The sequence below is a fragment of the Pleurodeles waltl genome, chromosome 6, assembly GCF_031143425.1.
Source record: "Pleurodeles waltl isolate 20211129_DDA chromosome 6, aPleWal1.hap1.20221129, whole genome shotgun sequence".
Lineage (NCBI taxonomy): Eukaryota > Metazoa > Chordata > Amphibia > Caudata > Salamandridae > Pleurodeles > Pleurodeles waltl.
Window position 1 is genome coordinate 1,661,121,569 of NC_090445.1, and position 16,379 is coordinate 1,661,137,947.

At 44.6% G+C, this 16,379-nt stretch overlaps 1 protein-coding gene across 1 annotated transcript in view; it reads left to right on the forward strand.

The window, feature by feature from the left end:
* NOTCH1 (notch receptor 1) overlaps positions 1-16,379 on the forward strand; it is a 92,124-nt gene that overhangs the window by 48,394 nt on the left and 27,351 nt on the right. Inside the window, exons 5-11 of the mRNA XM_069241596.1 lie at positions 6,085-6,207; positions 6,994-7,227; positions 9,028-9,183; positions 9,378-9,563; positions 9,876-9,989; positions 13,664-13,777; positions 15,920-16,153. Of these exons, the coding sequence (XP_069097697.1) occupies positions 6,085-6,207; positions 6,994-7,227; positions 9,028-9,183; positions 9,378-9,563; positions 9,876-9,989; positions 13,664-13,777; positions 15,920-16,153 (1,161 nt within the window). The remainder of the gene's footprint in view (positions 1-6,084; positions 6,208-6,993; positions 7,228-9,027; positions 9,184-9,377; positions 9,564-9,875; positions 9,990-13,663; positions 13,778-15,919; positions 16,154-16,379) is intronic.

Here is a 16,379-nt window from a genome sequence, read left to right on the forward strand (position 1 = left end):
CACCCATGGTTTTCTCTATTGAACACCCCTGTAGAAAATAATTTTGCAAATCTAAGGGACTTAGACCAAGCTTAAAGCATCAATATGTATTTTTTCCCTTGCTTAAAAATATATACTTCTTTAGCGAGTGCTATAACCAATACTTTCAGTTTTTTTAACTTCAGTGTACTGCTGCAGCAACTACTAACTCTACTCCATCCGCCACTATTAACGAGCACTACTCCTGCTATTTCCACAACAACCAGTACTACTACTGCACCCACTACTACTACATACTACAACCACCACTACTACTGCTGCACCCACTACTACTACCACTGTTTGAACCACAGTGCAAAAACTGAAACTACGACTGCAACCACTACTACTGTAGCCACTAGTACTACTACGATCATTACTACCACTACTAAAAATAACACTCCAGCTATTACTACTGGTACAACCACTAATAGTACTCTTCTACTACTACTTGTACTACAGCCACATCTAGTACAGCCACTAATAGTACTCTTCTACCACGGCTTCTACCAGAGCAACAACTCGTACAACAACTTTTAACGTACTACTAACCATATGTATACAGACCACTAATAGTACTCTGCTACTACTGCTTCTACCACAGCCCCCTTGTACAACAACCTTTACTACTAGTGACCACATGTATATAGCAGAAATGTACTACTATTACAACCACGTACTGCTTATAGTACTTTTCTACTACCGCTTCTACTACAGCCACAACTAGTAAGACCACTTATAGTATTATTTAACTCCCACTAATAGTACTGTTCTACTTCCACGTATAGTACTCTTCCACTACCACTTATAGTACCCTGGTACTACCGCTTGAAGTACTGTTGTTCTACCGCTTCTACGACAGCCACAACTCGTACAACAACCTTTTACTACGAGTGACCAGATGTGTAAAGCACACATTTACTACTAGTACGGCCACGTCTAGTACTCTGGTACTGCTACTTGTAGTACTCTTCTACTACTTCTACCACAGCCACAAATCATACAACAGCCTTTATTACTAATGGCCAGATGTCTAAAGCACACATTTACTACTTGTAGAACCACTTCTAGTACTCTGGTACTACCACTTGTAGTACTCTTCTACTTCCACTTCTCCCACAGCCACAATTCGTACAACATTCTTCGCTACTACAGACCAGATGTGTATAGCACACAGTTACTGCTAGTATAGAAACACCTATAGTACTCTAGTACTATCACTCATAGTACTTTGGTACTACCACTTATAGTACTATGGTACTACAACTCGTAGCACTCTTCTACTTCCACTTCTACCACAGCCACAATTCGCACAACAACCTTTTCTACTAGTGATTAGATGTGTATAGCACACATTCACTACTAGTACAAATACTTCTTGTACTCTGATACTACCACTTGTAGTACTCTTCTACTTCCACTTCTGCCACAGCCACAATTCGTACAATATTCTTCACTACTAATGACCAGATGTGTATAGCACACATCTACTGCTAGTACAAAGACCACTATAGTACTCTAGTACTATCACTCAGAGTACTTTGGTACTACCACTTATAGTACTCTGGTACTACTACTTGTAGCACTCTTCTATTTCCACTTCTACCACAGCCACAATTCATCCAACATTCTTCACTACTAGTGACCAGATGTGTATAGCACACATTTACTACTAGTAGAGCCACCTATAGTACTCTAGTACAAACACTTATAGTACTCTGGTACTACCACTTATAGTACTCCTTTACTACCACAGCCCCAAATCGTACAACAACCTTTACTACTAGTGACCAGATGTGTATAGCACACATTTACTGCTAGTACACCACTTCTCGTACTCTGGTACTACCACTAGTGGTACTCTTCTACTTCCAGTTCTACCACAGCCACAATTCGTGCAGCATTCTTCACTACTAGCGACCAGATGTGCCCAGCACAGGTTACCCTCGCCTCAGGCGCAGCACGCCACCCTGGTGATGGCGTGTGTTGTATGTCCTGTGCAGGGGATCGCAGCATCCATAGGAAGCAGGCTTGTCGCATCATACGACCCAGCATTTCCGAAACAGGAAGTCAAGCGTTGCCTTTGACTAGTCACGTTTCCTTCGAGTACATTTTGGTAGAAAACGGAGAAGTCGTTTCTCTTCTGCTCTGCCCCCCTGAGCGGTTCTCGGTGCCCGAACAGGTGGTTACACCGCTGCAGTGAGATCTCAATAACCGCTGACGTCACGAGGAACAAACCGGCAGAAACTGTATTGGTGTCAGTAATGAATGAAGTTCTTAGAAGTCACGGCTACAGTTGCCTATTGTGGGAAGCCTTATATCCCTGCCAGTCCTGAAGCCAGGCAGAGGGCATGGCTGACAGGATGGGACAGCCACTGAAATCCTCGCTTGTAAAATATGTGGTTCTATTAGGGTACATGTCTGAATCCCAGCAAGGCCAACTCTTTCCGCGAGCGGTAAATTGAGCACTAAAATTGGGTAAAATTAACCCCCGTTACTTGTAGTAGGTACTGATGCACCATATACAGACATCAAGTGCGTATTATTAACCGCACCCTGATGTTTGGCTGCCAAACCTATCAGCCATTACACGTGTTCCCATGCGTCAGCACTTTCCCAACCTCTGGCCCAGGGACCCCTGGGGGTCTGCAAAGCCTCCTCAGGGGGTCCGCGACTGCTTAGAAAATTAAGTAATATTTACAGATTAGGTCCCCAGCTTTCAGCAATGACTTAGTGGGGGGTCCCCAGATTTGAATAATAAATCAGTGGGGTCCCTGGGTTCCAATAATGTTAAAGTGGGGGTCCACAGAAGTCAAACAGTTGGGGGCCACTGCAGTCATTCATTTGGAGTGTAGTATTACGTTTCTGCCACGACTGCAGCACTGCAAAGCAGTCAGTTATAGATTTCCCCCCTGAAAAAGCAGCAATGAACCTGGACCTGGACTGAGGCCCTGCTGCACCTGCTGAAGTTACAAGAATCCCTCTTTAACACTCTCCCACGTGGGTACAGGAGGAGGCAGGGGAGCTGGGGAGATGAACATGCTCATGTGCCCCAGCTAGCCCTTTACTGTACCCCCATCAGATCGCAGAGTTGACCCCTTCAGTTCCTTTCTGTTGGAGATGGAATAAAACAGGCCACCTGTTGGCTGGACTGGCAGAACACACCCTTACAAACTAGTGGGTGATACCTTTTATCAGTCTCTCGGTGCTTGGCTTGCAGTAAACAGTTGCCTTGTGTTTGCGTAAGAAAGTTTAATATCTTTATTTTTGTATTTTTGCCGCGGGTCTGTTTGCACAGAAAACATAAAATCAGTTGTCGGCACTTTACTCAAACGGCGGTGATTAAATATGTGATATTTTGTTTGTTGTCTGTACACAGAGGCTGGAGCGTGCAGGGCAGTCAGTTTGTAGCTTTGGAAACAAGGCGCTTAGTTTTGTCAGTAAGTGTTGTATGACCGGGGCCTGTTTTTGGTAGCCGCCTTCCAGGTGCTATAACCGGGTCAGGTTACACCTGTTTGGGGGGTTCTTGTGCAAGTGCAATCCAGCTTTTTAGGCCTCCGTGGGCTCGCTGCACTGTTTTGAGTTGGCAACTAGGGAAGGGTCGAAATAAAGGTTCGGTTGAGAATCATCCGTTTACAGTAAATATGTCCAAATGGCCCAGGGCAGAAAGGCGGCTACTTGGAACGTTCAGAAGCAACAAACCAATCTCTTCACTCTGATTGGTCAGACCTGGAGCTCAGGCTCCGCCCTGGCCTTTGCACTCTGGCTGAGCTGAGACAGGCCAAAGGGAGGCTCTTTGTGTAAACATTGCCACCCCCTTCACAGATTGAAGTATACAATTTGAGCCTAGATCTGATGATGCGAAGTAGAAACAGGGCCAGTGTGTTTTGTCTAACGGGGGGCAGCGATTGCCACCTCTATCCCAACAAACATTTGCCTTTTTTTGGAAGTTCGGGGTTATATTTTGGTCCTGTCTGTGTTATATAGGCTATGAGCAGACCAGTGTAATTTTATGGGCACCGACATGTGAAGTTTAACAAGTTTCTCTGTAGCCAACTCATTCTATGTATGTAGGAATGTGGACGTATATGGTCCGAACATAACCGTTGAGTAATGTGGGCGTTATTATCGATCCACTCATAATGTTCCAGTTCTGGAAAAAGCCACAGTTGTTAAAGTCTTAAAAATAAGACTCCCTGATTTTTTTTAAGGAGGGGGATTGCGCGTGGGCTAAAGGAGTATGTAAGTAGTTTAATCTAGATTTACAGTTCCACAGAAAGCACCTCGCCCCCCCTCATGGTGTAGATAGCGCTTTATAAATACAATTGGGTGCACACGGGCCGGGTTTCCAACGTTCATCGCTTGAAAAGAAACGAAGTTACCTGTGCTGCGTGGGCGCGTTAATCAGTAACTGGCCACAGGTGAGGCCTGCGGCGTGGCCTCATTCAGCCCGGCGGCATCTTAAGTGGAAACCTTCCGTCCTTGTCATAACTGCTCAAGTCGGAGTTGTAAAAGTGAATAGCTAACCTGCTTCTGCGATACCGGTGCCTGGTGTGTCCCATGGCGCCCGCTCCTCCGGCAGCGCAGGGAGTCCATATAATGATTACTCGTCTGCGCACGCGCGTCTGGTTAGCTATTTAAACAACAGGCCCTATTTAATTTTCCCGGGAAGGAGGTTTTATTTTCAAAGAAGGAGATAGGTGTTTACATGTCTGGGTCAGCGTGATTGGCTCTTGGCTCAGAAATCTTACAGAATCACTCGGAGTTGTTTGTAAAACAGCATCACGGAGAAAGGAAGCTGCATAATTTGAGTATGAGGTGTACGTTTTCCCAAACTCTAGACAAAGGATCCTGCTTCTTCCAGGTTTAGGCCTGGGTTTTGACAGCACATCTGTCGAACAGACCTGCTGCTTACAATACACAGACTCGGTTTTGGGTAAGCCCCCTTAAGCCACTTGCTTTCTTCACACTCCCTCTCGCCATCATTGACATTATCCCAGTCGCATCTTGGCTCTACCCACTTGATTATTCATTTCTCAGATAATGCTATTGGTTGTTTTTGAGTATCCTTCCACCCTCTCGAGTGCTTGCCTTCAACTCCATGATGGACTACTTTACAACTCTCTCTCTGAGTCCCTTCTTGTTTCCTGCTTTGTGCCTCGCTCTAACGTGCTAACACTGCACCATAGGCCGGGCCTATTGGCTTTGCCAGTGCTAGGTTATACTTTTCAATAGGGGAAGTGAGAGGCCCAATGCTAGCAGAGTGTTTGTAACATCAGGTTGGGAGTACTGGTAAACACACTGTGCGTTTTCTAAAGATCACGGGACTTCTTCAGGTTGTAGCATCTGGCTGTGGGGTGTGTTATTGTATTGTATTGTATGTGTATAGTCGCAGGGGTTAGGTTAAAACGTTATTTATTTTAAATCAATGATGAACTGAAGGGTAGAAATGAACCTAGGTTGTAAACTACAGTGTGATATGTCTGGCACCTGGGGCTGGTACTCCATGACAAATAAAGTTAGCATATCAAATGTTTTTGTGGGGCCTTGGTCCACAACTTCATGGAGGCCACCCATAGGACAAGCCCCAGTTTCCTCAAAGCATGTCCTACAGGGAAGAGTAGACGCAGCAGATACAGCATCTGGGGCCTGATTTAAACTTTTTTAGCACCGCATTTGCCTCATTTTTTGACACAAAAGCGGTGCAAACGTACAAAATATAACTGAATTGTTTAAGTTTGCGCCGCTTTTGCGTCACAAAATGACGCAAATGCAGTGCTAAAAAAGTATAAATATGGGCCCCAGTGCCTTCTAGTAGTACTAGCTGCTTTGTCACTGGAAACCAAGCCACGATTAATTTGAAATTCTATGAATAAATGTTTGTAGCACCAGTGTGGGGGCCCTAAAAAGGCACGAGCGGGCTAAAAATGTCCTCTCAGCTACTCCCTTCTGATGGCCCCCTATGAAATGGGAACAGAAAAAGTGAAAATGTAACCTCTTGTTTAGGAGACCTTTGGTCGTGTTTCAAGCCTCGCCTCAAAACATTTGTCTTATCCCGATTTACAGGTTTCGATTCTCAGAATTGTGAGGTGAACATCGACGACTGTCCTGGTAATACCTGCAAGAACGGAGGGACATGTGTCGATGGGGTGAACACATACAACTGCCAGTGCCCCCCAGAGTGGACAGGTAAATTCCATCGGTGCCACCTGTCGCCTACATGGGGCAGGGGTGTTTTGTGTTACCCATAATGCCTCACAGACCAGAAGTGAAAGGGGAAGGTTACTCGACCCTTTTTAAGGACATATCGTTACCAACTACGTAATATCCCAGAAACATCCTGTCGTTTTTTGTAAAGGGTAAATCCTGTCACATTTTTCCAACTCCAGTAGCTAAAAGTTGTCACTTTGCAGCCGCCATCTTTCTCCCTCCTTGTTGTTCTCAGGTGGAGAAATAAGTAGTTGCATTTCCAACAAATGTACATGCTCGTATTTTTGTGATAAGTGAATCTTTTACTTTTCCTTATCTAAAATATGTTGTATGCATACTTTTTGTAGACGTGCACGTTGTTTTCAATGACAGATCCCTTCCATCAGACCTTCAATTAAGTTTAATCAAAACAGTGAAAAAATACACAAAAACGTGCAATAATGAAGTTTTAGTAATAAAGTATTTTGAAGGCATAGGGCCTGATTACAACTTTGGCGGAGGGGGTTAATCTGTCCCAAATGTGATGAATATCTCTCCCGCCGTATTACGAGTCCATTATATCCTATGGAACTCGTAATACGGTGGGGGGGGATATCCGTCACATTTGGAACGGATTAACCCCCTCCGCCAAAGTTGTAATCAGGCCCATCATTTTCTAATTTGACTTCCCTAATGCTTCATTTTGTAAAAGTATGTGATGGGGCCTTGGATTTACTTGACTGAATATTTTTTTTTGACAATGGCTCTTCTGCTCTATCATTGCAGGGCAGTACTGTACTGAGGATGTCGATGAATGCCAGCTGATGCCAAATGCCTGCCAGAATGGGGGCACGTGCCACAATAACCATGGAGGATACAACTGCGTGTGCGTTAATGGATGGACTGGCGAGGACTGTAGTGAGAACATTGACGATTGTGCCAACGCCGCCTGCCACAGTGGGGCCACTTGTCACGACAGAGTGGCATCTTTCTACTGCGAGTGTCCGCATGGACGAACAGGTCAGACGTCCAACATCTTTATAGACCTTAGAGAGAGGAGAGTGAGTTAATGCTGCACTTGCTATTTTGTATTAGACAAGGATGACGGTGCACTACTTCTTCTAGACTCCAGCTTAACCAGAGAACGCTCCCGCCTTGTCCTTACCATTTTAAGCATACTTGTATCATTCCTCAACCCGGTGCTCCATCCCCATGCTGATAGGCTGTGTACAGTGCTGGGGGTCCACAACGCCTCCTCCGCGGGTCCGTGACTGATTAGAAAATGTAATAATATTAACAGATTAGGGCCCTAGCTTTCAGTAATGACTTATTGGGGGGGTCCCCGGGTTCGAATCAATCAATCAATCAAGGATTTATAGAGTGCACTAATCACCCGTTAGGGTCTCAAGGCGCTGGGGGGGAGCTACACATGATGATTCACTTGGGGTCCCTGGGTTCCAGTACTGATAATGTCGGGGTCCACAGAAGTCAAAAGGTTGGGAACCACTGACCTAGACTTCGACATATAACTTCAAGTACTAGCACACATGCACATTACAGAACATGGTACTGTCAGGGCCACTGGAATTATGTGATTGTGCGGTTGTGGCGATTTTTGCATAATTATAGATTTGCCGTTGTTGCCTCATAATCTACCATCTGCTGCATAATCTGCAGAGTTTCCTAAAAAATACATTTGTTTCTAGCTCAAACAGTTCAAAGAGTTACTAAAAATGCTGCAGCATGTTTTGCTGTGCCATGTAAGGCCCTTTGCATAGCTGGACTGGTCAACTTCCTGTTGCTTTCTGTTATATTTTGGTGTTAAACCGGTACTAATGAGGTGCAACTAATGCCCAGACAGTGTTACCAAGCTTAAAAATGATGAAATAATGAAGTAATAGTAACAAAATTGTGCTGCATTATGCCGCATAATTTGCCTTTTCTTGCCGCATAATTTACTGAACCTTGCAGCATAATTTGGCCCTCTCCTGCTGCATAATTCTAGTGGCCCTGGGTACTGTACAGTCACAACTTATAACCCAGCCGCCAAATACACACATTTAGGGTATACACAGCAGAGCAAGAAACCTATATGAGGTTGTCTGCCTGGAACCCCTTATGAGGGGGATCTTACAGCATTTTTTTAACAAATGGGTTCATTTTGGGCAGCTCGCCCCAAAGCATAGATTCAAACCAATGCAGTCGCCTTCCAGAATTAGATTCTATGACATAAGCAGGGACTATAAGTAACTTTCTCCAGGAACTCTCTGGTATGGCAACCAGGGGTAAATATTAGTAGGAATCTTTCTTCCGGTAACCTTGTGCAAGATCGCTCAGGATTTATCATCCTTTTGCAATCCTACGGACAGGGAGCCTTTAGCTAACAGCAGATACCTTCTTTTTGGACTCTTGGCTACCAGTGATCAATCAAATGGTGTTACGGTTAGTTATAAACCATTGAATATAACAGTCAACATACCACCTCACTCATTAACATACTTGTAAGATCACGCCCACTGACTCAATATCTACTATGTTTCAGGTTTTAAGGTCATAAATGGACATGTAGTAAGGGCATGAAGTAGTAATATACTGTGCAGTTTAAAGGGCCCATCCATTTCTGCATAAGTAACATTGATCAGCATTAGCCGTTCTAGGATGATGCTTTCTTTGATGTCAGCTGGGGTTTTGAGACCTTTGTGACATCATTCACCGGATGTCCTCCTTAAAAAACAGGCCTCAATTGGCCTCACAGTAATTATACATAAGATGGATTCATAAAAAGCGACGCCCAATAAATTGATGCCTTTGTTTCAACAGGACTTCTCTGCCACCTCAATGACGCCTGCATCAGCAGCCCTTGCAATGAGGGTGCCAACTGTGATACCAACCCAGTGAATGGAAAGGCCATCTGCACATGTCCATCTGGTTACATGGGGCCAGCCTGCAATCAAGATGTTGATGAGTGCTCCCTTGGTAAACACATATTTAACGTGTCTTCCAGTTTGCTGTAAATCTAAAATTGCAAGCTCGCTGTACTGGGTCTTATTGCATGAATCGCATGAAGATAGCCCGACCAACCACATTTCCATAAAGTTTTAATTACAAAGGCCTTATAAATCTGAAATTGTAGACTTGTTAGCCCTAAAGCAGGTCCCTACTTTTTGCAGGTGCTAACCCCTGTGAGCATGCTGGCAGGTGCCTAAACACCCTAGGCTCTTTCCAGTGCCAATGCTCAACCGGATACACTGGTCCCCGCTGTGAGATGGATGTCAACGAATGCCTGTCTAATCCATGCAAGAATGATGCCACCTGCCTGGACCAGATCGGGGAATTCCACTGTATCTGCATGCCAGGTCAGTTTATAGGCCCAAAGAAAGGGCCACGGCAATCATTGGACCACTGGGTCAGTCTCCTTACTTGGAGAATTTAAATGGTAAAACAGATGTCAAGTGCAGTAAGTCCTCCTTGGAACAAACGTCAGCAGTCATTGTTTTTGCATAGGATATGTATGCATTTTATTGCCAGAAGTTATTATGGTTGATCATATTCAGTTGTTGCAAATTGAATGAGTCCCTATTTGTTTTTGGGGTCACTAAAGCCTCAGTGCAGATCTCTATAAAAGTGACTTTCTGCCCATATTGAGCTTCTTTACTTTAATTTTCCAGGTTACGAAGGGGTTTTCTGTCAAACGAACACTGACGAGTGCGCGAGCAGCCCCTGTTTGCACAATGGCCACTGCATTGACAAGATTAATGAGTTTCATTGCGAGTGCCCTGTAGGTAAGTGGCTTGATCAGTGGTCCTCCCTTTAGCCTAGTGCTCATCAGTGTGAATTCCTTCTAGATGCACATGATGGGCACTGTTTTGCCAGACAGTGTTCAGTCCCAGAAATGTATTTTAAACTTTAAGTTTTTAGCTAAGGCGCCCACCGCAGACAGAGTCACTAAGACGTACTATGACGTCAGCGGTAAGCGCACAGTGCCCTAATACATGTCCACTATTTTTAGATGCTCTACAGCTCAAATGTGAAGTTATTTTCTATTGTGTGACTGTCAGATTAACATTTCCAAAAGTCATTTAAGATCTTTCTAATGCTGCTCCTCAATTTCGGCAGTTGTAGAGTTAGTTTGTAACAGTCCTTCAGTCAGTGTTTGTTACAGTCCTTCTGTCAGTGTTAGTTCAGTCCTTCCGTCAGGGTTAGTTTGTTACAGTTCTTCTGTCAGTGTTTGTTACAGTCCTTCTGTCAGTGTTAGTTTGTTACAGTTCTTCTGTCAGTGTTTGTTACAGTCCTTCTGTCAGTGTTAGTTTGTTACAGTCCTTCTGTCAGTGTTAGTTTGTTACAGTTCTTCTGTCACTGTTTGTTACAGTCCTTCTGTCAGTGTTAGTTTGTTACAGTTCTTCTGTCAGTGTTTGTTACAGTCCTTCTGTCAGTGTTAGTTTGTTACAGTTCTTCTGTCAGTGTTTGTTACAGTCCTTCTGTCAGTGTTAGTTTGTTACAGTCCTTCTGTCAGTGTTAGTTTGTTACAGTTCTTCTGTCACTGTTTTTTACAGTCCTTCTGTCAGTGTTAGTTTGTAACAGTCCTTCTGTCAGTGTTAGTTTGTTACAGTCCTTCTGTCAGTGTTAGTTTGTTACAGTCCTTCTGTCAGTGTTAGTTTGTAACAGTCCTTTTGTCAGTGTTAGTTTGTTACAGTTCTTCTGTCACTGTTTGTTACAGTGCTTCTGTCAGTGTTAGTTTGTTACAGTCCTTCTGTCAGTGTTAGTTTGTTACAGTTCTTCTGTCAGTGTTTGTTACAGTCCTTCTGTCAGTGTTAGTTTGTTACAGTCCTTCTGTCAGTGTTAGTTTGTTACAGTTCTTCTGTCACTGTTTGTTACAGTCCTTCTGTCAGTGTTAGTTTGTTACAGTTCTTCTGTCAGTGTTTGTTACAGTCCTTCTGTCAGTGTTAGTTTGTTACAGTTCTTCTGTCAGTGTTTGTTACAGTCCTTCTGTCAGTGTTAGTTTGTTACAGTCCTTCTGTCAGTGTTAGTTTGTTACAGTTCTTCTGTCACTGTTTTTTACAGTCCTTCTGTCAGTGTTAGTTTGTAACAGTCCTTCTGTCAGTGTTAGTTTGTTACAGTCCTTCTGTCAGTGTTAGTTTGTAACAGTCCTTCTGTCAGTGTACTTACTCTCCATGCGTGATTTCTTCCCGGTGTTCTGGACTTTTGATGGGCAGTTCTGTGTATGTGTGTGTCTGCTCTCTGCTGGTTGTTACTTTAACTTTTGCTTATTATTAGTATGACATCACAGTGCATTACAGGGTACGCTTCCATGGCTAGTGCCGCTGATATGTTTGTACCTACTCCGAACAAACATACTGTAAATTAACTCTCTTAATTAGTAGTTCCTTCTTTAGTTATTTCTCTAAACTTTAGTAAATCGCATTATTTTAAGGAGCGTTTTGGACTTTTTCGATATCTGCTCTTCCCTGTGTTATCCATTATCTCTCTGTAAGGATGAACTCCATACGAGCATGGGCTAACTCGGTGTTAGGAATAACCGTGACTGAAAGGTGCAACTCACCGGTAAAGGAAAATTAGCTTGAAAAGTGAAGTGTGCAGTTTTTTTCTACATCACTTCTTACATATCCTGCTTCTTGAGGTCCAGGGTTACATTTATTAAGCTCGATAGTTTTAAATTTGATAGAGTAGGCAGGCTGAATTCTGAGAAACATCAGCAAAGTCCCCCCACTTCTCAAAGAGTGTCTAAAAAAGGAGCCCCATCTTTGTCCAAGACCAGTGCTTAATTTGTAACTCAACACGTGCCGGTGTCCAAAGCTCTTCTCTAAAGCTCTTCTCTAAAACACGCTGCTGCTGCATTTAAATGTGCGAGCACAGAATAATGAGGCAGCGTAATCCTAAAACCACCTCGGGCCTCTTTAATCCATTTACAGCAACTCCCTGCCCTTTAGGCTCACTCTTGCAGGTTTCTGCCTTTTCCCTTTGTGACGCTTTTTAGTTTTTCTCTTCCTCCGTCTTTCCCATATGTGTCTTTTGCTCCCAGTAAATGCCTGATAAGGAAAAATAAGTGTCGGCCTTGAAAATAAGTCCCCCACCCCCAGGAAACCACCGGCTCAAATTAAGCACTGCAGGAGCCTCCGGGCAAGTGGAAGGTGTCAGAGCAACAGAGAATGGGGAGCCATTTCATCCCGGCATCTAAGATTTATATAGTGTCACCTAGAATGCAAAGACACTGAATGCCTGGCCGGACCTCCATTCACATTCTGTCCATGGAAACCTGGGGAGGACTCCTGAACGTGTCAGGATCTATGGGGATAGGAATAAATCCTCGAGCTTTGTCCTGGGGGTGGTAAACGCTTTGATCACAGGGGCACGAGCTCCTCTCTCCCGCCTCCCTCCACCCTGCATAGAAAGGGCAGTAAAATGTTCCCCCTGAAAGAGCGCCCCCGCTCCCGTCACCGGCGCGCCCCCAGGATGTTAAGACTCGCATCCTCGACGATTTGCATGCGGGCCAGGCGAGGCTGAGATCATTCCTGCACTCAGTGGGGACAAAGGCCGCTCGCGGGAGGACTTGGGTTTGAAATGTGTAAGAGGTGAGAGGTATGCCGGAACTTTTGATACCCGGGGACGGCAGGGGAAATCTTTTCAGCACCTTATTGTTGGCGATTGAAAGGGGGGTCCAGGCGGCACGGAGATGGTGAATGGCAGGCACGGCTGTTAATCCTTCCTGGGGAGAGCTGTATGGGTTTGTATAGAAGTTTACAGAAGGCAGGGGCATCTTTGTGAATAGAGGAGCAGATGAAGATTCCAAGCCCGCATACGGATTGCCCCGGATAACAGCGGCAATCGTCCCGAGAAGGCCATTGTCGCTTTAGCACCACTGATTGCTGCTTTCAAATTGCATAAACCAGAAGTGTGAATAAAACCTGTAGCCACATTTCAGTAACTTAATGAGACATGTATGTGATGGGCTGTTCCAGGGCATTGTTCCCACAGCCCGTGCTGGCGGTGCACGGGGCTGGCGCGCTGGCAGACTGGTTTCAGCGATATTTCCACCTCAGACGGGCCGGAGGCTGGCAAATGAATAGTGTGGCGGTGATGGCCACGGACCACACTACAAATGGCCCTTGTGCCTGTCACTCATTGTCCTGTCATGCATGTGGGAGGGCCAGAGTGATGCAATATGTCGTGGCTAGAGTAGTGGCCACCAGTCCATTGAGGATCCCTGTATCTGCACAGGAACAGTTTGTGGAAACCTTTTGCTCTACCAGACTGGAAGGTGTTACGGGGTATGGCCGCCTGAGTCCTGGTGGGTTAGAGAAGAGGGCTGTGGTCTGAGTTCGACAAGAGGTTGAGATGAGCCACATTTGAAGAGAGTGGTAATGAATACAGTCATACTTGAGTGAAACTACAAAAGTCACCATGACCCTTGTTATTGACATATTTTGTCCTATTGCAGGTTTCAATGGCCCCCTCTGCCAGTATGATATTGATGAATGTGCCAGTACCCCTTGCAAGAATGGAGCCAAGTGTCTGGACGGTGCAAATTCATATACATGTCACTGTGCAGAAGGTATGTAATCAGCCGGGAATGGAGGAAAATTGCTTGTTGTAAGATGATGCTTGAAAATTCCTTTAATCACCTACTCAGCATGCCTAACAAATCTCGTAAATTGCAAGTAAAGAGAATGGTAGCGAATACAAATGTCACAAATAAATAATTATTTGGAAAGGTACTATTTTGGTTCATACAACAAACATTTAGACCTCTCAACTTCCAAAGACATAGAGTAACTAGATGGTGTAGTGGGTTTTATAAATCTATTCATAGACTTGAGCATTATTCGTTCGGTAAAGGGGACAGGAGCCTTTATTCACTGTTGAGGGTCTGCGTCTCCTTAGAGGGGAAACATTCCAGTGAGCATTTCCAACAGATTAATCAACGAGAGTGCATCAACTCAGAGTGAAACCAAAGGAGATCGTGGACAAACAGCGAAGATATGAGCCCTGGCTGCAAACAAAGTCTCTTTTGTCGAGAACTCCCGCCAGAACTCTACTGCTGAATGGCCTCCAATTATGCCCCGCTGGTGGCGGGCAGCGATGAAAAGATGCTCCGCAGACCTGATGAACCATAGTGAATGTTCTACTGGGTGCTGTCCAAATGCTTTACTCTGTGCAGTGGCCCAGAGTAAAACAGGGCCATTAATGCCCCAGATTGCCTTTGACGACAAGTTCATGGATGAGAAAACTGAGGTGCCTTAAAGTCTGCAAAGACCTATTAATGTTACCTTTTATATAACAAATAATGATGATGTTTGTTATTCACAATTCCGTGGTATTCCACAAATGGCATGTGGAATTCATGTAGCATTAGCTGGAGTTTAGTTCTGCCCGATAACCCCGTCATGCCTTTTCGTCTGCCTGCAAATTTGACATGTGCAGTGGTGGTCCTTTGAAGAGCGAAGTCTTCAGTTGTTCTCACTTCCAGTGGTCTAACCATCTCCCTTCCCCTAGTGGTCGCATTAAGCATGCCCAATTTGTTATCACAGCTTCTTTGGTGAACACTTGCAGCTAGGACAGGGGCTGGCCTCTACGACAAAACCTTTTTAAGATCTGTGCATTCCAGTAAGCACAATTGTTACCTGACTTGAAATAGATATATACAGGAAGTAGGAAGTAGCCAGGTTTCACTTGAGTCTTTTACGGTAGAATCATTATTTCTTCATTTTGCTCTGTAAACAAGACCACACCTAGTGGTCCCTCAGTGCCAAATATTGAAAGATTTGAGGCCGGCACATAGGTGGAGGGCAGATGCAGTCAGTATGCACATTTCTACTGCTAATCTCAATTTCAAGAACAACTGCGCCAATTGTCGGATCTCCAATGCAGTGTCTTCTGAAATCAACTTGTGAGTTAATGGCAGATGCCTTCCAAAACATGCAATGAACCTAGGTGCAGCAGCTGCCCTGGTCATCGGTGATGCCTAGAGACAGTTCTGGCTTGTTAATCTACAGCTCCTTGCAAGTTGGAACATTAAATTCATAGAAATAGGCTCATATAAATAGAGTTAAACGTTAATCTAGAAGCCTCAGACTGAAAAGGGCTCTTGCATAAAAAGTGTGGATTGACACAAGGTTTTACACATGAAATGGTCCCCCTTGGTTGCTATGAAACACCCTTTGAGACAGACTCAGCCATGTGCAGGTAGCATGCTGGGAAAAGTGATGAGGTTTGGCAGGTTGCTAATAGCAAACCCCGTGAATGATCTACTAGACATGGTCTCCATCCACCAACATCCATGATCGAGTGGATCCCACACACCCCTTATTCTGGAGTTATAATTTCCAATCCCAACGAGGAGAAGGATATAAAACAGACTTCTAAGATAGGCCACTCTTTGAGGCTTTGTCGGTGTACAGTGAACATCATGAGGATTCATACAGTCTCCGCCTTTGGCCAATGCCACCAAAAAAATTACATTTAATATTTGTTTTCTGGACACAGCCACTAGCTGGAGAGTAATGCACATCCTGTGAATCTAGAATATTTGCAAGCGGTGAAACTGTTATCGCAGGTAAGTAACCTTACCAGTCATGTTGCTTCCCTCCTGTTCTCACTGTTTGGCATCCCTAGCGGACATTTTACCCTGCCCAGTGTACAAGTGCTTGTGCGAAAACTCAAGTAAAACCTGTTGTGTTTATGTTTGCATTGTCAGGGTATACTGGCTTCCACTGTGAGACGGACATTGATGAATGTGACCCTGATCCCTGCCACTATGGAACCTGCTCCGATGGCATTGCAGGTTACACCTGCCACTGCGAGCCTGGCTACATCGGCCACCGATGTAAAATCGATATCAACGAGTGCCAGAGCATGCCCTGCCAGAACGGAGGAGAGTGCCAGGACCGCAAGAACAGCTATTTCTGCAGGTGCCCAAAAGGAACCACAGGTACCTGCCTTCTTCATCATCTCAATTTTCTCAAGGTTTTGTCTCAGTTTTAGGGACATCTGAAGAAGGCGTTTCGAATGCCAACACTATTCAGCATTATTTTCGCAGACCAATGTGTCCATCCTGCACATGGCAATTCAAATTGGAGAATTATTATGATGGTGTTTCTCTTGTTGCATTGGGGTGGTAATTGAGATGACATTAAGTATTATAGTTTGTGTCTGCT